The 23,522-nt window shown below is 54.2% G+C and overlaps 2 protein-coding genes across 4 annotated transcripts in view; both read right to left on the bottom strand.

Annotated features, from left to right (window-relative positions):
- Positions 1–5,928, bottom strand: part of LOC133354515 (glyoxylate reductase/hydroxypyruvate reductase-like) — a 28,439-nt gene extending 22,511 nt beyond the window's left edge. Inside the window, exons 1-2 of the mRNA XM_061571416.1 lie at positions 5,805–5,928; positions 5,379–5,621 (exon numbers count right to left, since the gene is read on the bottom strand). Of these exons, the coding sequence (XP_061427400.1) occupies positions 5,379–5,575 (197 nt within the window). The 5' untranslated portion in view covers positions 5,576–5,621; positions 5,805–5,928. The remainder of the gene's footprint in view (positions 1–5,378; positions 5,622–5,804) is intronic.
- A 4,194-nt stretch (positions 5,929–10,122) lies between these two features.
- On the bottom strand, positions 10,123–18,647 carry LOC133354514 (stomatin-like protein 1). 3 transcript variants are annotated; one of them, XM_061571415.1, is made up of 8 exons: positions 18,482–18,647; positions 17,683–17,825; positions 16,282–16,397; positions 15,486–15,635; positions 14,756–14,959; positions 13,224–13,455; positions 12,057–12,251; positions 10,123–11,417 (listed from the first exon to the last, which is right to left on the bottom strand). In XM_061571415.1, the coding sequence occupies exons 2-8, from the start codon at positions 17,786–17,788 to the stop codon at positions 11,209–11,211; spliced, it is 1,212 nt and encodes a 403-aa protein (XP_061427399.1). In that variant the 5' UTR covers positions 17,789–17,825; positions 18,482–18,647; the 3' UTR covers positions 10,123–11,208. The 3 variants fall into 3 exon arrangements, with proteins under 3 accessions (XP_061427399.1, XP_061427397.1, XP_061427398.1); XM_061571413.1 differs by having other exon boundaries at positions 17,683–18,647; XM_061571414.1 differs by lacking the exons at positions 17,683–17,825; positions 18,482–18,647 and having other exon boundaries at positions 16,127–16,801.
- Between the last annotated feature and the right edge of the window lie 4,875 nt (positions 18,648–23,522).

Below are 23,522 nucleotides of genomic sequence, written 5' to 3'. Positions count from 1 at the left end.
AAAAAGATGTGTTTTCGTCTATTTGTTTGTGTTTCTCTCCTTGTGATGGGACTTTGTAGGATGAACGTTGAGATGTATCAGGGCAAGTGGTGACCAATGAGGTCTGAATTGCTCTGTTATAAGGTAGGGCACTGACAAGGGGTTGGCAGGTGTGCGTGTGTGTGTGCGTGTATATATATATTCACCTTAATTCTCAGGATTATGAGCCGCTCCTCCCTGGCCCTAATTACCCATCAATTTGCGACACTTTGCAGTCGAGTGTGGTACTTTGCGGTAACTGCTCTGTATTTGACGGTAATTTAGCGTCGGGGAATTTGCGTTGGTAGTTGTGCGGTTCTCCGCGAAACTTTGCTGTAACTCGCGAGGGGCCGACACGCGGGAAAGTAAGACGCACCCCAAGCGCGTGCCGCCTATGAATTGTATGTCAATAGTTACGCAAAATCTGGTCACACACACGCACTATCAACAAACACACACACACACGCGCACTATCAACAAACACACACACACACGCACTATCAACAAACACACACACACACGCACTATCAACAAACACACACACACACGCACTATCAACAAACACACACACACACGCACTATCAACAACACACACACGCACTATCAACAAACACACACACACGCACTATCAACAAACACACACACACACGCACTATCAACAAACACACACACACACGCACTATCAACAAACACACACACACACGCACTATCAACAAACACACACACACACTATCAACAAACACACACACACATACATTATGATGAAGCTTGTTGTAATTACTGGCGAAACGTCGTACAGAGATTGTAAATGTTGTTGCTTTGTTTTCCAAAACACCGGTGTGCTGTACTAGTAATGAATTGGCACGTTCTGTTTACGTGACAAACCTTACTAGTTGGCTGTGTCGGGTGGTGGCGGGTTTAACGACACATTTATATATTTACGCGATTTAACCCCAAAAAAAACCCCGTATCATGGGCATTAGGAACACACACATACCAGATGGCTGTACATTATTCTATAATACGCACTCCCCAACTCGTACTTTAAATAACTGAAGGGGTGGTGGGGGGGTGCTTATTATAATCTGAAAAACACGGTACGGTCAATCGTGGTGGTGTCCATCCCGCGTGTTTGTGTGTGTGGGCTCGGCGTGTGTGTCCGGCAAAACAATCCCCTAACCTCCTCGTTGGTGATGGACGGTAACGCTGTGGTGAGCAGTGCCATGGGGGGCAAATTTTGATTGGCCAGTCCCCTCATGGCGTTTGTAACCACCACAGGGGCCAAAGGGGGCTCTGGATGGGTGTGAGGGGCTGGTAACCCCTCCACCTTCAATAAATTACCACAAAACCACGAAATAAAACTCGTATTAAGCTTGTGCCGGAGGCCCCCGGGGGACAGACGTCTATGACGTCTCCTGGCCAAACCCCATTTGGCGGAGCCAGGAGATTTAATCCTTACCCTCGGGGCTTCTCCAGAAACAGCAAAAAACCACTGCGGGTGGCCAGGTGGAATGTTCGAATGCTCACTGTGGAGGAGAGGCTGCCACTCCTCTGTCGGGAGCTGGACCGGTACCGCCAGGATCTCTGTGGTATTCAGGAGGTCCGGTGGACTGGCTCTGGCTCTTGCCACCATGAGAGATGGACAGTCCTCTACTCGGGGCAGGAGACTGCCAAACAACATGGAGTGGCTCTACTTCTGAACAAAAGAATGAAGGGGACGTGGGAGCATGGCGGTGAGGTGTGGGAAGCTGTAAGCCCCAGGCTACTTTGGGCTTGCCTTCCCATCAACCAGAGGCGAGGAGTGGTGGTCATGGTTACTTATGCCCCCACCGAAGACGAACATCCGTGGAGGAATGCAGGCAAGGCTGATGAGTCAGATGCCTTCTATGACCTCCTGTCACAGGTGCTAGCTAAAGTGGCCCCTCGGGTAAGAGTCATCTTGTTGGGTGACTTTAATGCCCGAGATGGGCATGATGCTGGCACCTGGTCTGGAGTGATTGGAAGGCATGGACCAGATCAGCTCAACAACAACGGTAAGGAGGCTGCTAGACTTTTGTGCAGCCCATGGGCTTGTAATTACCAACACGCTGTTCCGGCATCGGTGCATCCACACAACATAATGGATGCATGCCGGGTCCAAGCAAGAACATCTGCTGGATTACATAGTGACGGAACAGCGGATGTGGGCCCATGTCCTTGACACCAGGACCTACCATGGAGCTGATCTGCCCACTGACCATCGACTTGTCATCTGTAAGATATGCCTGCCATTCTTCCACTCCGTTTGTGGGTGTACACCCAGGATCCAATTCAACCCCATAGTGGCCTGGTCTCAGCTAGCTGATGAAAGTTGCAAACGAGAAATTAATCATCCCTTACGGCTGGGGTTGGCATCGTCCCCCATTCCTCCTGATGTCGAGGGGAAATGGGCGAGGTTTAGGACTGTGATTCATGTAGCTGCACGGTCCAGACCTCCCCAGAGACCCTGGCTGACAGAGGAGGTGTTCAGGCTGGCTGAGAAAAACCGACAGGCCCACTCTCATCGTCTACAGCATCCCATGTCAGAGAATGAGGAGGCTTACCGCAACCTTCGCTCAGAGGTGCGGAGAGCCATGAGGCGCTGCAAGGATGGATGGTGGTCACGGATTGCTGAGATGGAGTCTGCCTCAATGGCCCACGATCACAAATCGTTCTTTAACTCCATCAAAAAAGTAACTTGCAGCACCACACCTATTGCCATCATTAGGGGAAAGAATGGTGATCCAATCTCTGACCCCCAGGAACAGGTTTGCAGATTTGTTGAGCATTTCTGTGAGGTCCTGGGGGAGAGGACATCTCTCAGCCTGCAAAAAATCGTGGGACAAAGTGGGGATGATCCTGCTGAGGCAGTCGTGCCTCAAATATTGGAAGAAGTCACCCCTTGTGAGTGGCTTGCTGATGTGCCATCTGTTGAGGAAGTAGTAAAGGCGATCCAGAGTCTGAGAGCAGGAAAGGCACTGGGCAGAGATGATCTCCCAAGCGAAATGCTGAGGGGTTGTGCACAGACTGCCCTACATGACATCATAACAGCTGGACCACTGGACAGGTTCCGCAGGATTAGAAAGATGCCCTGGTGGTCCCCCTCTTTAAGAAGGGGGACCACATAGACTGTAACAACTACAGGGGCATTTCACTCCTCAGTGTGCCGGGAAAGGTCCTAGCTAGGAATATTCAACATCGCCTTGCCAGGCACACTTAGGTTTCGGGAAAGGGCGGTCCTGCACAGATGCCATATTTTCCGTCCGTCTGCTACAGCAGAGGTATAGGGAATTCCAACAAGACCTACATCTCTGCTTTATTGACCTGGTCAAGGCCTATGATATCATCAGTACGCCTGGGCTCCGGGTTGTTCTTCGTGCTTTCGGAGTCCCTGACTCTCTGCTCATGATCATTAAGGACCTTCATAATGGTGAGTGAGCCCGGGTAAAACTACGTGGCCGGGAGTCGGAGTCATTCCCTGTACACCTTGGGGTGAGACAGGGATGTCCTCTGGCTCCCACATTATTTAACATCCATTTTGACCACGTAGTTCGTGAAGCCTTCGATGGCTGTACCGGAGGAATTTCCATCTGGTACAGATACAATGGGAGGCTGATCGATGCCTGGGTGCGGTCAAGGGATGGCTCCCTATTGGTTAACCATGTTATGTATGCCGATGATCTGGTAATTGCTGCTTAGAGGAGGAGGCGCTGCTGCTGAACCTGCAGCGTACCACGAAGAGGAGGGGCCTTACCATAAGAACCACCAAAACTAAGCACCTGCCTGGGAATGTTGTACCATTTGACACTCCACACCCACAACTCCCAATTGGTGATGGGGCAGTTGTGGAAAGAGTGGAAAGTCTCCCATACCTGGGCAGTGTGGGCAGTATGATCATGACCGGCTCCAGCTTGACAGCAGAGATCTCACTCTGAATCAGTCGAGCGGCATTATCTTTTCATCGGTTGTGTAACGCTGTGAGGAAGCTTCAGGTCTTCTCGGCCACCGTCATTACATCCCTTCTCTATGCTTGTGAAACGTGGACCCCCCTAATGGAACATCTTAGCCGGTAGAAACATTTAGGCTGTCCTGCCTAGATCCATCCTGGGTTTAACCAGGCTGGATTGTGTGAGGAGCTCACAAATCCTTGAAAGATCTGGGCAAAGTCCCATCGGTGAGCTCCTCCGGCAGGCAAGGCTGCGTTGGCCTGGTCATGTAGCCCGCATGCCCAGCCACCGCATGCCTAAACAGCTTTTGTTCGGGCTAGAGAAGAGATGGAGTGATGTGGTACAGGAGGACGTGGAGCTGAGTGGACTTGCCTATGACTGGTACCAGCGGTGTCAAGATCGGCCTCTGTGGAGGAGGCTCGTGAAGGACGCTACTGGGCAGTTGGAGGCAGTCGCCCTCCAGCAACAACGGAGGGCGGAGGAGCGACGCTCACAACAACGAGCGGAGCGCCGGGTGGCTAAAGCATAGCAAGTTGGCACAGTAGGGGGCACAGGTGGTGCATCAGCCAGTCATCTCGGTCATCTCAGTCAGTCGACCCGTGGCACCTGCTGGGTCTGCCCCGTGACCTGCTACCAACGGGCGTTCGACACTTCACGTGGCCTCAACGTGCACCTAGCCTGGCACAAGCGCCGTGGTGACGTCACCGCCACTTAGTGCCGAATAGCAGTTGTTGTGTGTGGGCGCTCGGCGTGTATGTGTAGGATCAGTGTGTGTGGGATCACTGTGTGTACAGTGTGTGCGGTGTGTGTACAGTGTGTGTGTACAGTGTGTGTGTACAGTGTGTGTGTACAGTGTGTGTGTACAGTGTGTGTCTCACTGTGTACAGTTTGTGTGTGCGGTGTGTGTACAGTGTGTGTACAGTGTGTGTGTGCAGTGTGTGTACAGTGTGTGTGTCTCACTGTGTGTGTACAGTGTGTGTGGACTCAGTGTGGCTGTGCCCCTCACTCACTGTGTGTCTCACTGTGTACAGTGTGTGTGTGTACAGAGTGTGTGTACAGTGTGTGTGTGTACAGAGTGTGTGTACAGTGTGTGTGTGTCTCACTGTGTACAGTGTGTGTGTACAGAGTGTGTGTACAGTGCGTGTCTCACTGTGTACAGTGTGTGTGTACAGTGTGTGTGTCTCACTGTATACAGTGTGTGTGTGTACAGAGTGTGTGTACAGTGTGTGTGTATCACTGTGTACAGTGTGTGTGTACAGAGTGTGTGTACAGTGTGTGTGTCTCACTGTGTACAGTGTGTGTGTACAGAGTGTGTGTACAGTGTGTGTGTGTCTCACTGTGTACAGTGTGTGTACAGTGTGTGTGTACAGTGTGTGTGGCTGTGCCCCCACTCACTGTCCGCTCGCCTCCAGGGCCCCGACTCCGGAGTCGGGGACTCTGCGGGTCAGCAGAACCCTCCAGGGCCCCGGCCCCGCTCCGCGCCGGGTCGCCTCAGCGCTCGCCATTGCGAGGAGCTTCGACCAGGCGGGTCGCACGCCTCGACGCAGCAGAGGCACCAGCGGTAGTCGATGCAGCAGCAGCGGTGCAGGCATCCGCCGTGAGTCTCTCCCCCACCACGACCACCACCAGCTGCACCGCCTCCCCGCACGCCACCAGCAGCAGCAGCGAGAGAGAGAACGGCTCAATTCAACAACACCAAACACAAAACGCAGTGCTATGGGTACGGCGTAATGAGTCGTGCAATTATAACTGTGATGGCAACCGTAGATATCCGTCGCGAATTAAGGGGTCTAGTATAGCCGCTGCCCCAAAACGTGGTACCTTTTAAATGAGATTTTATAAACGCGAAACAAAAATTGAGCCGCGACGATTGCCGTAGTCGGCTCTACGGGTCGCCTCGATGGCCAAGAAACGCGAAGATGGAAAACGCGTTTTGTTAAGTGCGCAGGCGCGCGTGATCACCCACGTGGACGTCCACATGGGTGATCACGTGAGCACCCACGTGGACACCCACGTTGACGTCCACGTGGCAGCTGCGACGGAGCGACGCGATCGGACACCCGACGCGATCGCCCCGATCGGAGATTTTTCCAACGTGTGCCTGGCGTCAACCGGTGTCAAGATCGGCCTCCATGGAGGAGGCTCGTGATGGAAGCTGCTGCTACTGGGAAGTTGGAGGCAGTTGTGGGGACCGACATCCACCCCACCGCCCTCGCCAGGCAGGTGGGGCGCGAAATCCGCCCCTTCCGCTCCCTCCTCCACCGCGTCGACCGGCTCTCGCCGGGCCCCCGCCGACCAAACGAGCGGAACCCCCGAGCTCGCGCCCGCTCTGAGAGACATATTCACACTGCTGGCTCACGGCCGCACGGTGTTACCCCACACACCCGCGCACACCGCAGCTATCGTTAACACAGGCGCGCGAACGCCCTCGCGCGATTATTTACTAACACACCACAGCCAACGCTAACGCGGCGCACAGCGATACGCCCACACCCGCGAGCGATTACCTCACGGCGCGCCCGTGTCGCGGCTCCGCAGTCGCTCTACACACAAATCACAGACACCACACCGATGCTCTGTGCTATCTTTTATTCGCGGCACAAATACACACTCCCTGGGGGAATATTTCGCGAGAAGAGCCGAGCCTACTGCTGCCTAAGTGCTCAGTCACTCACACGTCCTACCACGTACCTCAAAGCTGTACTCATGGCGTCACACGGACGCTGTGAGAGTCGGAGGGAGAAGGACGAGAGAAAACTTTACCTATCACTGCCTCGTAGCAGCACTCGCTGGCATCACACGGACGCTGCGAGCGGCTCGATGAGGCAGGGCGGCAGAGAGTGGGCCTTGGCGGCCCAGAGGTTGAAGACAAGAGTCCGAAAATCATCCCGGGATACTCTTTTTATTCCCTTAACTTCAAAGGGCCGGGGTGACGTCGTACCGCGCGGCCAATCGTGCGCCTACCTGTGGTTACCGCCTCCTGTTACCGTGTCCTCCGTCGAGTGCCGCCGTGGCGGCGCCGGCCATCCCTTGTCCCTCGTTACTCATTGTCTGGAAGGGCGCCCAGCTGGCAAACACACAGCCTGCGAGTGTGTATTCGGTATGAAGGTCGAGATGGGGAGGGGGCAGTGGCGCTGCGATTCTTCATAGTCTGCTCTTCTTGCTTAATATTCCATCCTCAGTCCCTCCTGATGTCGTGAATAGCTCATTGCGGCTGGTCCAGTGAACCTTTTCTTTTTGCGCCCATACAATTTTATGCCAACTAAGGGGCACCACAATGTGATCTGTCCTGCGAGGGTCGGCCAATCTCCTGGCGCCAGGAAACCGTGGGACTATCCTTCTGGGGAGCCTTCGGATGAAAACCCATTGTGCCAGGCGATCCCCCGCCAGGACACTACGTGTGTGTGCTGCATGTTGGGTGCTCGAGTGTGTGTGCTCGGCGTGGGGCCAGGGGGGAGTCGCAACCCTGGCAGAGTTGCTCCGCGACCGTGGCACCACACAGTCGCCCTCCAGCAACAACGGAGGGCAGAGGAGTGACGCTCGCAACAATGAGCGGAGCACTGGGCGGATAAAATGCAGCAAGGTGGCACAGTGGAGGGTGCAGCTGGGTGTGTCTACCGGTCATCTCAGTCAGCCAACCTAAGGCACCTGGGCCTGTTCCGAGACCTCCAGTCAGCGAGCCTTCGACACTTCACGTGGCCTCAAAGTGCACCTGGCCTGGCAAAGGTGCCGTGGTGACGTCACCGTCACTAAGTGGCGAATGATGGGGATTGGTATTGGCAGTTAACCGAAGGGGTGAGTCTTTGCCCATATATCAGAATCGGAATATTAACACTGCAGGAGGAATCCGATGAGCTATAAAGCTCTTTTTCCACAGTCCATTCGGTGAGGAGGGTAAGAACGTTACAAAAACAAACAATACAATGATAGGAGTGCAAAGTACAAGGGTAAACAAATCACTCAAACATATACAAATAAAACGACAACATCCCCATCCCACCCAGACAAAGCCCGCCGACTCTTGTGGAAAGTGAATCGCGGATAATTGTTTCGATTCCGCTCAGTCAATCCGGCGCCCAGCTCAAAGTCGATTGGACAGCCATCTTTAAGATGTCCGATTTCGATCATAAATGTAATTCCGCGGTTCACAGGGTGCATACAAAACAACAGTATTGATGTCCGATTTTATTATATGGAGATCTGCGAACCGCAAAATATTGATTCAAGATAAAATCGGACATTTTCAACTTTGAGCTGGGAGTCGGATCGACTGATTGGAATTGATACAATTACAGTTAATTTCGAGTCACAATCCGCAACGACTTGATGTGGGGGACATGTGGTCGGTGATTTGGTCGGGTGTGCGATTGTGTAGCTCCATTGCAGCACCACGCGGACTCGAGGGAACACGTTTCGTGACCTCGCTTTAAAAGCAACAACCGTAAGTTGTGACATTTTGACTATTGTCCGCATGAAGTGCTCGCATACCTGTCAACCCCTTATCAGTGCTCTATCTTATTACATACCAATTCAGATGTTCATCCTACAAAGTCCCATCACAAGGGAGAAACACAAATGTTTTTTTCTTTTACGGCTGTAGACCGTATGGACCTAAAAACTCAATTTCCCTGTACAAGAATACGGGTGTTATACGCTAGCGCCATCTCCTGCATTATTGTGGAGTTACATTTACATACTGTCATGCAGTACTATGGATTCTATCTGGGGGAATGGTTAATGGGCGGATCTATTATGGAAACCTCTGGAACATTCCCGAAGATTCCTAGAGGGGCGTGGCCAGAAGCGGGGCTTAGCCTCGGAGAATGGAATATAAGCCGGGGGCACAGCAAAGTGAGGGGTCGGTGTTTGAAGATCGAAGAGGAGCTCCCCGCCGCTGCTGCCCCGCCATCTCCACCTGCCACGTGGCGGCTCGACCTCCAGCCGCTCAAGCCGCTCCCCGGCGCGCCATCAGCCGGCGGTACAGTGGAGAACGGGGAGAGCGCCACGTGGCGCGCCATCAGCCGGCAGTGTGATGGAGAGCGCCACGTGGCGCGGGGCAGCGCAACCACGAGAACGGGTCGGCATCCGCGGAACGAGAGGAGTAGCTGTACCGAAGTCTAACTAAATTTCCTGAAGTACTTACCGTGTCGGAGACACTTATGACACGGGTAAACCGTATGGGTTAACACGGTTTGTGCTCGTGCTGGTCATGGCGGGTTGGTGGAGGCTTCTGTAAGGGTGCAGCAGCCAATACGATGATGCTCTGCCCACGTTGTTGTCTGTTGTCATAGGTCTTTACATGTTCTTGGTTCTCACCTCTCTCTCGTGTCCGGCTGGATGAATTTTTTTTTTCCTCGGCAGCGGTGATTAATAACTCCGGCAAGGGCATTGCTTAGAATCTGGACTCGACAGAACACCACACTTGGCGCTCGACAGAGGCAACCAAAATATGACCGCGACTGATGGTAATGCCCAATATTTACCTTGGGATATTTGGCCGACTCCACAAATGGCTTCGTGCTGGAGGAAACCAAAAACAACCCCGGAGAAAACCCAGCGGCGCACACCGGCATGTAGGAATCAAAGTTCCGCTCAGGTAGAGGCACTACATGAGTACACGCACATGACGTCACTACGTGTGGTTGTGGGAATGACGTCACGGCCGGGCCGGGGAGCCTGGAGGCCGTCGGTCAGTGCCACGGGGATCGTGCGAGGCCGCGGCACTCTGTATGAACCCGGCCGGACACGTGACCGAATCTAGGTGGGGGCCGGGGGCCCTGGGGGGACCTTGGAGGTCACGTGGCCAGAAGCAGAGCCTTCTCGAGGGTTCTCGAAGGTGGGCGTGGCCTGGGTGTGGCTTGGCCACGCCGAGGCGCATATAAGCGGCCTCCGCACGAGGTGCGGGGCTGCTCGGGTCCGGGATGAAGACGCCTCATGAAGAGTGAAGCCAAGCGTCAAGTCAGTGTGGCCAAGCAGTAGCCCTCCGGGCTTAGCCACGCCAGTCGACATCAGAGTGTCAGTGTTAGCGAGAATAGGTCGGTGGTCACCACCCTATGTGTAGTGTAATTACTCATTGCCTTCCCATAACAGTGTGTGCGCCTCCATTTCACTCATAACTAGAGTAATTAGCAGACGCATGCATTTTTGACATGGAATAATTTATGGAACGTTTGATTTAAAAAACAGTAACAGATAATTTCACTGCCATGAGCATTTTTGATTTCAAGATGCACGCGATGCCCTGGGTGAGAAAGACAGCCGTCGGACCAAAGTCTCGCGGTCGAGGGACGCGGCATTAAACTTCGCACAGCAAAATATCAAAAGACGAGCTTTAAATACAAATATTTTTAAAACTCCACGCGAAGGCTCTTTGCTGAAGTTGTAACGCACGCGCTTAAGTGCAGATGTACGCAAACATTACCACTGCGGAACAAAAATTTACAAACGAACCCCCCGCCCACGGAGAAATAAATAGAGTTAAACACGCAACACCCGGGACGGCGATGGCCGTGGCCCAGCGGTGGTGCCGTCGAACCTCCATCGCAGCGGTTCGAGGCGAGCGGCCATCCTGGTTAACACTGCAGCGTGCTTTATTGAAGGGAAATGCTACGCGCTGCCTGCTTCACAGTCGACGTTAAAGATCCCGCGTTGTCATTCATGACAGAGTGGGAGGCCACACGTGCCGACGTCGCCGTCCAAATTTGCCGAATTGTGAAGATTACGTTCACCTTCATTTGGGCAAAACCCACATCACAATGTCCCTCCCTGCTGGCGGAATCTACTCGTCTGCGAGAAGGTGCCACCACCATAGCCTTTGCACGATAACGATAGCGTAAATATAAAATACACCACAATAATTCAAGGAAGATGCAATCAAAACAGCTCTCGTGTCGGATCCGAAACCAAGCGGAAGACTCCGCAACTCTCACCAGACGGACGAGCGCGTACGGGGGGGCCTGGGAACGAACGAGAGCCGTCGTGAACCAAGGCGGTGAGCGGCTTGCATGCGGCGCGGTGATGTCACGTGAGAGTGTCTACAGGTGAGAGTGTCTACGGCTGACTGTGTCTACAGGTGAGTCTACTGCATGGCCCCAGGTGGTGGTGGCCCCAGCTGGAAATGGCCTGGGTGGGGGTGGCCCAACCTGAGGCTGGCACCCGGGTGGGGGTGGCCCTGGGTGGGGGTGGCCCTGGGTGGGGTGGCCCAGCTGGGGGTGTTCCCGGGTGGCTAGAGGTGGCAGGCCGCCTTGGCCACCTCCTCGAGGCGCGTGGCGGCTCCCAGGTCTCCGCTGATGCGGAGTCGCCCGCTCATGTAGGCGGTGAGCGGACGCAGCTGCCCGCTCATCACGGCCACCAGGTCGTGCTCCGTCATCTCCAGCACCGCGTCGGGAGGCTGGGCCGCCGCGGGGGGGGGCCCTCGTCCCACGGCCCCCGATCCTGGCACCGACCGCACGGCGATGAGCGAGGCGAACAAAGGCCGTAAAGCCACAGATCGCCATAAAAACGATAAAGATTCCCCATGTAGCCCATGCAAGCTGTTGGGGCAAGTGCTGTTAGCGAGCACCTATGAAGGCTGACGCAGCGCAAGAGGGGGTGGGTGGCCGGCATCGCGCCCGGCCGTATTTGTCTCCCTAGTGGCAATGTTCACACACCGCACCAGGTACCTATGGGAGGTTCAGTACCGGTTCAAATAATCGTCACTTGTGTTGGGCCTGAGCAGGAATCTAACTCGGGTCACCAGGTTCGTAGTGCGGCGTGTTAACCACTGCGCCACCGCTCCCCCACACACACTGAGTGCAATTCTGGCGAAGCTGGAATGGCTATCCGCACGCCGATGGTGCGGTGCAGGACGGTTCTCACGACCAACAATCTCGTTGCCCAACTTGGCTGAGAATTGTTCCTCAACTCGCCTATGTGAGCTGCCACACGAGAATGGGCGGCGCGTCGTTAAACGTTTGCCTGCGCCGGGTGGTGGAGGGTCTTCACGACACAACCTTGGTCGGATCCCCTTGTCGCGCGACCTACAAATCAATTGTGAATGAAACCGCCCGGCGCCGACGAACGTGCCGCTCTCACCGGTCTTGAGGTCCAGGTGGTAGGTCCGGCAGGAGCCGTCACGACACTGCACGTCGAACCGGTAGACGGCGCCCACCCTCTCCACCAGCGACTCGCACAGGAGGGGCCCGACGGCCGCCAGCAGCGCGTCGTCACCGTTGTCGCCCCCCTCCCCTCCCTCCTGCACCGCGGACCTCGCCGCCTGCAGCGAGCATCCTGCGGCACAGGGGAGTGGGCAGCGTTCACGCCAGGGCCGGGCAGACCCGTCGCTCCCAACGCAGCCCCGACGGTCACCACGCAACCCCGGCACCGCGCCGAGCCAAAGCGTTCATTCCGGAACAGAACCCTCACAGCCGTAGACGCCCCGCAGCACTAAAGTGCCTCGTGCCGAGGACTAAAACCCCGGCGGGTTCTCAGCCGTTTTCTGCCGATGCCCCAAACACCCGGAATTCCACCGATTGTAAAACACCCTTGTGGTTCATCTACCATCTGTCGACGAACCTCACCTGCAGTTGTATTTGACATCGTACTCCCTTGTCTCTTTGCATTCCAGAGCGATCCTCGGCAAAATCCCCGCCAAAGTCTCCCACCACTATTACCCGTCTCGTGCAGCCAAGATGCTCGTAGCGATGGATAGCGGTCGCTCGTGGTGGACTCGTGTTGCCGCGGACCGCGTGCAATGAAGTTGCAGGCCGTGGCTGGGCCACGGGCCGCAGGTTCCCCAGCCCTCGTCTGAATCTAAAGTTGCCACCTACAGCCATCTTGAGATACACACACAGAGAGCTGGCTTTTTACTTTTACTACGTTACATTCCGCTTGTTTTACCCCGGGAGAGCCTCATCGAGTCTCAAAACTCTTTTTGGGGAGGGTCTTGCCAAGTTTTTTTGCAGTAAGGGGCGATGTTGCTACTGCTCTGTAAACCCAATTGAGTAATTTTCAGGGACATTTTCAGCATTGGGATGTTTCAGGCCGATACTGGTTACATTGTGGGGTTTTTTGTTTTTGCAATGGGAGGAAACTGGGGAACCGGGAAACCCGTGCACGCCTTGCGGAAAGGCACCAGAGTCGGGTATCGAACGCAGACGCTTCTTGCTGCGAGGCACGAGCGCGATGATTTCTGCGTACTTTTACTTGCGATTATGGACAGCCCTCAGCCAAGAGAAAGAATCGAGCGACTTTGTTGCTCACCGGCGTCGCGCCCTGCCGCCTGCCGGTCGCTCATTGCCATCACGCCGCCCAGGATGGTTTGCACCGGCCCGGCCAGCGCTCCCCACGCCTCGGGAGTGAGGCCCGGCACGCACGGCGGCAGCAGCGGCGCAGAGAGGCCGGTCGCGCCCGGCGAGCACAGCACGGCCTCCAGCGCCAGCTCCACGCGCTCCACCTCCAGGCCCCACGGCTCCGTCACCTTGGTCACCTCCAGCTGCGTGCGGGCCGCACAGAGGGGGCGGGCCAGGTCAGCCGGAGTCGCGCGGAGACTCGGGGGAGGGGGGGCAGGACGCGCATGAGTTTCCCCCGCAACGCACCCGGCGCACCACATCCAGTACACATCTTGCTATGGCTGTGGCTACTACTAGTCACTATCCTATTGTATATGTTGTATATACTATTGTGTATACAGGTTGTCCTCGCTTTAAGTGGGTTCGGTTTGTGCGATTTCTTTGCTATGTGGCTATACGGTCGGAAGCTGGACATGTGTGCTGTGTGTACTGCATGTGCTGTGTCTGTACTGCGTGTGTGTGTACTGTGTCTGTACTGCGTGTGTGTTTACTGCGTGTGTGTTTACTGTGTGTGTGTACTGCGTGTGTGTGTACTGCGTGTGTGTGTGTACTGTATGTAATGTGTCTGTACTGCGTGTGTGTACTGCGTGTGTGTGTGTACTGTGTGTGTGTACTGTGTGTGCTGTGTGTGCTGTGTGTACTGCATGTACTGTGTCTGTACTAAGTGTGTGTGTGTACTGTGTGTGTGTGTACTGTGTGTGTGTGTCTGTACTGCGTGTGTGTGTGTACTGTGTGTGTACTGTGTGTGTGTGTGTACTGTGTGTACTGAATGTACTGTGTCTGTACTGCATGTGTGTGTGTACTGTGTGTGTACTGTGTGTGTGTACTGTGTGTGTACTGCGTGTGTACTGTGTCTGTACTGCGTGTGTGTGTACTGTGTGTGTGTACTGCGTGTGTGTGTGTACTGCGTGTGTGTGTGTACTGTGTGTGTGTACTGTGTGTGTGTGTACTGTGTGTGTGTGTACTGTGTGTGTGTGTACTGTGTGCGCTACTCGGCAGGAAGCTGTCTCGAGTGTTCGCTGGCTGTTGCAGAGGTTCGCGGTTCGAATCATGCAGACAGCCCTGGTTATTCCTGCGGGTGTATTAACTACAAAAATAAGCGCCGTCTGTCTCACTGGATGTTATAGATCCCATGACACCAATCGAAACAATAAGTCCATTGTGTCGGAGTCATGCTCAAAAAATTCAAACATTTAACTGAATTGGGATTAGACGTGGCAATCATCGCCCCCTACTGGCAGACTATTGCCCGCTTGCAGCCCGTTGCCGAGTCACCTTGTGCCCCGTAGGCACAGCTGCCACTGGGGGTACCCTTTCGTACGTGTTGACATGAGAGGTGATGCGAGTCGAGCGCTCCGACACGCCCTGGCATCACAGAGCTCGCCGTCGCGATCAGGACGAAGCCCTAACCCGGGCCGCGTCGTGCCCACGCCGCCGTCTCACCGCGAGCTCGTCGGCCATCTTGGCGCTCTCGCTCTGCAGCTCGTGCAGCGAGTGGCGGGGCAGCAGCGAGGCGAGCGCCGTGTGCGCCGCGCTGCGCGAGGAGCGGTTCACGTCCTGCGCCGCGGTGAGCAGCAGCACGGGGCAGTGCACGCGCACGCGCACGTCGGCGCCCACCGACACCAGCGCGCCGTCCCGTGTCATCGCCTGCGCCGGGTCATGAGGAGGGAGAGCGGAGAGGGAGAGGACTGGCGGTTGGCTCAGAGGGGAACCATCACAGCATGAGTTTCGTGTTGAGTTTGTTAACCAGGTGGGAAGTCAAGAGACAAAGGGAGCCCAGTGACTAACCTGGGTCACCAAATGACAAAAGCAATGATCCAATAAAATAAAGTACCAACTTGAAAATAGAAAACAGGGCAAAAACAACCGTGTCAAAGAATCAGTTGAAAGCAGCGCAGAAACTTAAACAAGGTTACATAAATCGGGTGGGAAACAAATACAAAAAACGAAAATAAAGCTGTGCTGTAGCACGCAACGGCAGTAAGGCCCGACGCCCATCCACACGCCTTGCGTGCGTGTCACGTGACCGCACATTGCCTGCCAAACCTCTAACAACCGACAAGTCGTGCGACTCCGGCCTGCACCTAGCAACCGCATCAGCGACGAGCTTGGCCGAGCGGTCGTTGGGCCCGCCGCAGCGGCGGGGACGGGGACCGGGCGAGGAGCGACGCACCCTACAAGGAGGAACGTTGAACGCGCGCGGGCGCGTGTCCACGCGGCGCCAGCGGTCGATGCAGGGCAGCACGAGCGTGACGCCGGGGCCCAGCGGCGCGCGCAGCCTCCCCAGGCGGAACACCACGATGCGCTCGTGCAGCGGCACAACCTGCGGCCGGGGGCGGGAGGGGCGGAGGTCACGGTCGAGTGGCCGTCCGGCTCGGCGGAGTCTTAAGAGAGGCCCCCCCGTACGCGGCGAGGCCTTTGTGGTTTTTGTAGCGAGGTCTTCTTGGGCAACCTTTCCGTAGATTGGGGCGGTTCGTCTCTCGCAACGCAATTTGACTCTACAGTTTTGTTCGTATTGGATCAATTTACCAGTCACCGTGGGGACCTTGTACAAAGAGACGGAAGCCCAGAGGCACTGCGCCAACGCTTTCAAACTCAGCTGGAAAGATAAAAAAAAACAAAAGAGTGTACACGTGCACGTGTGTACATGTACATCCCTTTTGTCAATCAACTGTCACATTAACGCCTCCCTATGCGGCGCGAATCGTGGGGGTTATTCAACCAGACTTCACGATAATGGTCGGTGCGGGTTCGTCATGGTGAGGTGCTAATAAGTGGGAGCATACGAGTAGAGTACAATGGATTTTTCTGCACCGTCCTCTGCCGTCCACGATCCCCGCAGCCCCTACGGCAACCTGTTTGCGCGTGGCGGTGACCCATCGGAGCGCTATCCAGCCTCAACCCTGCATGGCTTCCGAGACCCGACGGTGGGGAGCGCCGCGGGCGCTCGTGACGCCGGGACGTGGTACCTTGAGGCAGAACCACACGGACAGCGGGAAGGTGAGCAGCACGAAGACGAACGTCAGGGACGTGATGACCAGCGAGCAGAACCACGACAGCCATGACTCGACGGACTCGGCCTCATCTGAGCACAAGACATACGCAGCGTCGACACACGCACACGGGACTCCATGCCAGGGAGAGGTGCTCGCGTCGCGAGTGCGTGTACATGAGCAGCCCTGCTGTCAATCTGCTGCAGCACCCGGGCCTCCACTTGCCGTCCGGGTCACGGGGATTGTTGAAGGGTCACAGGGATTTACTAATAGGGTTTTTCCCCTTTTTTCTGGCAACAAAACTGACACCTTTTGCAAGGAATCATGCTTACATTAACCACAATACTTGCAGTCAAATGCAAACAAAAAACAATACTCTGATAATTTATGCATTGTCTTTGAAACTGATTGGTCCACACCAGAGACAGCTTTCTTTAGAGCCTCGTCTCATATGGTGTTCGACCAGATGACGCCAAAAGGCGCACAGTTCAAAGACAACGTACTATCAGAGTAATGAGAGCTCGGGTTGAGCAGCTACATCATGGGACCTCCTTTGCCAGTACTAAAATATACTAATAGGGTTTTTCCCCTTTTTTTTTCTGGCGGAGATCCCATGATGTAGCTGCTCACCCCGAGCTCTCATTACTCTGGTAGTGCATTGTCTTTGAACTGTGCGACTTTTGGCGTCATCTGGTCGAACACCATATGAGACGAGGCTCTAAAGAAAGCTGTCTCTGGTGTGGACCAATCAGTTTCAAAGACAATGCATAAATTATCAGAGTATTGTTTTTTGTTTGCATTTGACTGCAAGTAATGTGGTTAATGTAAGCATGATTCCTTGCAAAAGGTGTCAGTTTTGTTGCCAGAAAAAAGGGGAAAACCCCTATTAGTATATTTTGGTACTGGCAAAGGAGGTCCCATGATGGTCACGGGGATTGTTGAAGGGGCCCGAGTCCTGCTGTTGGTGGGGATTTATATCGAAAGTCACAGTGACTTTTCTTGTGGAGGAAACTGCACGTGGATGTTTGGACAATGTCACGAATCGTTGAGAGTTTTGGCTTCAAGTGGAAGAAGACCGGATGGTCCGGAGAAAGCCCAGCACCGTGCCACTGTGTACACGAGGGGAGAGATCCGGCACTGCCGTGTCCTGGCCGCACCTCGCAGCCCCGCGCCTACAACACCTGGCAAGCCTTGGTGCTCGGATCCCTTTACAAATGGTGGCCACCCCACACATCAACAGTATTCACGTAGACAATGCGACGCTATTTTTACACGTTTGCATTTCGCGTGAATTTTAGATTCATTATTTTTTGCCTGCCGACCTGGTCGGGCTGAGCGTGAAACTCCGGCTGCCTATCCGCTGATTCCCTGCAATACCGAAGTCGTCGTCCTGGCTGAGGCCGCCGCTGCCCTTGGTGGAGTCCGGGCTGCTGTAGGTGAACACGGACTGGAAGGACAGCGCCTGGTACTTGGCACCGGCCATGACGCCTCGGGTCGCACCTCCGATTAGCACGTGTGGGCTGCGTACGGTGCGAAAGAAGTTCAGCATAGACACACACACGCGGGTCACGTGGCCTGTCCCTGCAGTGAGAGGAGACCCAGGCAGGACAAGTCAAGCCGTCGTCGCCCGATGGGAAGCAATTGTTATTTTCCAACCATCTGGCGATGTGGCTGCTGCTGCTTAAGAAGAAAAGACGTTTCGGGCCATGGCCCTTCTTCACAGCACATAGGAGAGAGAGAGAGGCCACAGCAGTTGCCAGCGTCCCGTCTCTATATTTATACGCGCTGCGTGAGTTTACACTTAGCACCGCCAGTCCACTGCTGGATGACGGCCTCCCCACGCAGTGCGGGTCCGCGAGGGGGTTGACAGGCCATGCTTCACCAGACCGCTCACTGCGCGCGTCGGTGAAGGCGCGGGAGCCATACAAGTGCAGCACAACACTGATTGCTGCTGCTGCATCGCCCTCTGCTGGCCGCCACGTGGCCCCGTCTCAATGAAGCTCCGTACGCAGCCCCGTCAACAACAACCACCACCAGGAGACAAAGGCACACTCATTGACCTACATAGGCCGAGTTAAATCATCTCTGCCTGCACCCGGCAGCGCTACAGATGGGCAACGGCGCAGCGCAGATGGGTACGGCGCGGTACAGATGGGCAGGGCGTGCGCGCTCCTACCTCCTTGTCTGGCCAGCGAGGAAGAGTAGGCCAAGTCAAACGCGCTTCAGCAGAGACAGTGGTTGGGGGGGGGGGTCTCTTTAGCGGCCACTCGTGGGAGCCCTTGCGCCAGCAGTGGCGGCGGGAGCGAGAAGCACTTGCAGGGCTGCGCCTTTGGCTTCCGTTCGCTTCCGCGTTGTCTGTGACGTCACGCGGCGGCCTCTCACCCTCAGGGGGCGGGGCGAAGATTGTAGGGGGCGGGGCGAAGATTGTAGGGGGCGGGGCGAAGATTGTAGGGGGCGGGGCGAAGATTCTAGGGGGCGGGGCGAAGATTCTAGGGGGCGGGGCGAAGATTCTAGGGGGCGGGGCGAAGATTGTAGGGGGCGGGGCGAAGATTGTAGGGGGCGGGGCGAAGATTCTAGGGGGCGGGGCGAAGATTCTAGGGGGCGGGGCGAAGATTCTAGGGGCGGGGCGAAGATTCTAGGGGGCGGGGCGGCTCGAGAGCTTTGTTCGTATTTAAAAATAAAAAAATGTTGGGATTTGGAGCATTCGTGACTGCAGGAATCCATACTCTTTGGTTATTTCGGTGAAGTCTACCGACGTGACTTTACCGAGAGAACCAAAGAGTACAAAACAAACTGTGCCAGGTAAGGCCCACTGAGCGATGGATCTCTTTCTCAGCAGTGCATCAGCAGCTGCATCAGCGCCACGTGGAAATGTAAAACGCGCACGATGTCCATTCTCAGCGTGCAGGGGGAGAACCCGGAGGACCCGGAGGGAAAAACATCCACGGGGAGAGAGACACGGCCGCAGAAGCACGACTTGTGACCGTCAATGACCTTATTTGTTCGATGGTTATCCACTTAGCAGGGCACTTTTATATTTCGATTGTAAACTGATATTCTTCAGAACTGCGTATTTGTGTTAAGTCTGTTCTTCCCCGGCACCTTCGAATCTTCGATTAGCAAGGTTGGCTACGTCCGGTGCGAAAGAAGTTCAACATGCATACATGACGATTCGATTTTAAATAAAACTATTTTAAAAGATGTTTTTATTCTTCCAGGTAAGGCCGACTGAACTATTTTTTTCAGACGCGATCTGGCGATCACAAACAATCGCTTATCGCGTGCACATGTCGAGCAGCCGAGACTCAACGCGTGTTTATAAATATGGAGGGGATGAACACAGCGGAGGACCCGGAGAAACATCCACCTGACCATGGAGAGAGAACGAGACGCGCAGACTCCAAATACACAGCAGCAGGCGTCAGGGTCGGGATCGAACCCACACGACCTGTACACCAGGCGAGAGAGTTAACATCTCGCTACCGTAGCTTAAATATATACAAAATTCAGGATTTATACATAATGTGTTTATATATAAAACGTGTGTTAACGCCATTGTGATTGTGTACTTGATGTATATGTTTTGGTGCAGTAAGCTTCTGCACGTTGAGTAACCCGCATGAATGGGTGGGAGGCCACGTGGCGGCCTGCAGAGGGCGGTGCAGCAGCAGCAGCATTCAGAGTGAGACCCCCACCAACAAGACAAAGATCCCCCGTATAGCCTTCACAGACTGCTGTTGGGCAAGTGCTGCACGCCGTTCTCGTACCACCAGAGCTGCAACGACAAGACACGCGCACAAGGCCACTCGCACCAACTCGTGCAACTCTGTTCTCTGAGTGTGCTACAAAGACAGATCCCCCCGTGTAGCCTTTACAGACTATTGGGGCAAGTGCTGTCAGCGAGCACCTATGAAGGCCGGCACGGCACACGAGGGGGTGGGTGTCCAGCACCACGCCCGGCCGCCTTTGTCTCCCCAGTGGCGATGTTTACACATCGCACCAGGTACTCATTTGAGGCTGAGTAGACCTAGGGGAGGCAAAGGACCGGTTCGGATAATCGTCACTCAGTGTTGGCCATGAGTGGGAATCGTACCCGGGCCGCCGGATTCGCAGCGCAGCGCGCTAACTGCTACACCACCGCTCCCCTTGACCCCCACCACCCCCGCACTGACCGGCGTGGTGAAGTATGGTCAAACAGCCCCCATGACTGACGCGGCTTGGGAAGGAAGGCCTTCATACAAGAGGTGGATGGCACAGAGCTGTATTACTCCATAATAGAGGTTTTTTTTTGGGTTAGATCGCGTAAATATATAAATGTGTCGTTAAACCCGCCACCACCCAACACAGCCAACTAGTAAGGGTTGTCACGTAAACAACGTGGCCAATTCGTCACTAGTGCAGCACTAGTGCATAGTCGTGTATAGTGTAGTGTATAGTGCAGTGTATAGTAGTATAGTGTAGTATACTAGTACAGCACACCGGTGTGTTGGAGTGCCAAGCCACAACATTCAGAATCTGAGTACGACGTTTCGCCAGTAATTACAACCAGCTTCATCAGGCGACAGACAGATTTGTGGAGAAGTCCACCTGCTTCGTTCCTTACGTAAAGCCGTAGATGTGGTGACCACGCTTCTGCGCTCTTACGCAATGATAGGGGGTGACTAAGTCAACGTACATTATTGCACGTGCATTATGAGAGCCCTTTGAACTTGTCCTTCCACCGGTGTGTTGGAGAGCCAAGCCACAACATTTACAAATGTAAATGACAAGCCTAGTTGGCTGTGTCGGGTGGTGGCGGGTTTTAACGACATATTTACGCGATCTAACCCAAAACAACCTCTATTATGAATGATATTAGTCGCGAGAGCCTACGTGTTAAACTGGTTGTATAACTGTTCATAATAGTTGTATTTGTATTAACCAATACAATAGCCACGTGAACTTTATCAACAAACTTTCGTATAAATGATTCCTTTCAAGGTTTATTCATTAGTAAGCCAAAGTACGATATGTATTTCTGTACAGTACTTGCATTTAATTGTCTTTATATTCCTGATGAGTGTTTTTTTATTGTGTGCTGACACATGGCCATGAACTCCATTTTCTAGATAGACGTCATCGATTACCCCCCTTCCCCAGTGTGGCAATGAAGGCGCTGACTGATGGGTGGATGGCTATCAGCACACAATGCTGATTACCGCCGGGCTGAAGCTCACGTGGGCGTTGTTATTGTGACAGCTATGAAACGGGAGGCCCCCCCACCACCACCACGTTGTATGGAGGACGTCGTCGAGTAAGTAAACACGCCAGGGGGTGGTGTAAAGTTCACCGCCGGCACTTGCAGAGTGTCTGGGGATGGGGGGGAAGCACCCATGAAGGCACACACGGTCATCAAACTTTAGCCCTCACCCTAACACCACGGGTGGGGATGAAATGGGGTTTTCTTTCATTACTGAACAAAATACCGACAGAGGCTCCCTACCTACTGCGTGGTCGCACTTACAGAGAAGAGTCTCGCTCGCGCAGTGAGCAGAGCGACACCGCTGTTGGGGTGGAGGAGGAGGGCTGCTGCCCGTGTTGTTGTTGATGATGGCTCGTGGCTCGCTGGACATCATCCAGAGTCGGACGGTTCGATTCCATCTCCCGGTGCGGCAGGTGCAAACGATGGTGCAAGTTCCAATCTGTGCACTCATTACGAACATTCCACCGGAATCGGTTACCGGTTCCTGAACCGGTAGACGATTCTGAAAACAACCCGAATCCTAATCAGAGTAGTCAATCGGATTATAACCTAAATAGGCCACTTTCTGGACTTTTTTGAAATGCGTCGTTTAGACGCAATACAGAGAAACAATGTCCAGTATAGACTAGCAGAGACCCATATACCAGCAGAGAACCATACACTCGCATAGAGTCCCAGTCTTACACAGAGACCCACAGACGCACACAGAGACCCACAGACGCACACAGAGACCCACAGTCTCACACAGAGACCCATAGACTCACACAGAGACCCACAGACTCACACAGAGACCCACAGACTCGCACAGAGACCCACAGACTCGCACAGAGACCCACAGACTCGCACAGAGACCCACAGACTCACATAGAGACCCACAGACTCACACAGAGACCCACAGACGCACACAGAGACCCACAGACGCACACAGAGACCCACAGACGCACACAGAGACCCAATGACTCGCATTCAGTGTTTCATCAGCAGTCAGTTGAGCCAAGACTGCTGAAATAATGCACCCCCATAAAGCGATGGGATGTGTAATACAAATACTTTTATTTTTCGCGAAGAGACAGATATGATGTGGAGGTGAATCGCCTGCTCAGTTAATTTGTCACATGAGGCAGTGTCATTGACAAATGTGTTGAACTTATGTCCGTGGTGCCGACTCAATGCCACGACTGTATGTAGCCTATGATACATGTGTACAGAGACTCCTCTACTTACGAACATTCGACTTACAAACTTTCAGAGATACGAACAAACCTGTCCGGATGTCCAGTTGCCTGTTCGGATCGAGTCACAAGATCAACCGCCGCGCAATAGATGGCGGTGGTGGCATCTACAGAACATGAAGAACCAGTGGCATCTACATCTGCAGAGCGTGAAGAACCAGTGGCATCTACATCTGCAGAGCGTGAAGAACCAGTGGCATCTACATCTGCAGAACGTGTAGAACCAGTGGCATCTACATCTGCAGAGCGTGAAGAACCAGTGGCATCTACATCTGCAGAGCGTGAAGAACCAGTGGCATCTACATCTGCAGAACGTGAACAACCAGTGGTATCTACATCTGCAGAACGTGAAGAACCAGTGGCATCTACATCTGCAGAACGTGAAGAACCAGTGGCATCTACTACTGCAGAACGTGAAGAACCAGTGGCATCTACATCTGCAGAACGTGAAGAACCAGTGGCATCTACATCTGCAGAACGTGAAGAACCAGTGGCATCTACATCTACAGAACGTGAAGAACCAGTGGCATCTACACCTGCAGAGCGTGAACAACCAGTGGCATCTGCAGAACGTGAAGAACCAGTGGCATCTACATCTGCAGAACGTGAAGAGCCAGTGGCATCTACGTCTACATGAAATTATACAACTTTTAAAGCCATTCCCCGTGTTTTGTGTAGACGCCGTACAACGTGTTTGGAATCGACAGGGTTTGTAAAGTTGGACTCACGAACAGACCTCTGGA

Source organism: Lethenteron reissneri, chromosome 47 (assembly GCF_015708825.2).
Source record: "Lethenteron reissneri isolate LAM-NWPU_2019-01 chromosome 47, ASM1570882v1, whole genome shotgun sequence".
In the NCBI taxonomy this organism is placed as follows: Eukaryota; Metazoa; Chordata; class Hyperoartia; order Petromyzontiformes; family Petromyzontidae; genus Lethenteron; species Lethenteron reissneri.
The sequence above is the reverse complement of the archived record's forward strand: the minus strand, read 5'-3'. Positions and strand labels throughout refer to the sequence as shown.

What these genes read in the sequence shown, in the direction of transcription:
- LOC133354514 (XM_061571413.1), bottom strand. Translation starts at nt 17,854, where the DNA reads ATGCTGAACTTCTTTCGCACCGTACGCAGCCCACACGTGCTAATCGGA. An exon ending in CCGTGTGGTTCTGCCTCAAG is followed by an intron (nt 15,636 to 16,281) that starts GTACCACGTCCC and finishes CCCCGGCCGCAG; the next exon opens with GTTGTGCCGCTGCACGAGCG. An exon ending in CCACCTGGACCTCAAGACCG is followed by an intron (nt 11,418 to 12,056) that starts GTGAGAGCGGCA and finishes GGTCGGTGCCAG; the next exon opens with GATCGGGGGCCGTGGGACGA.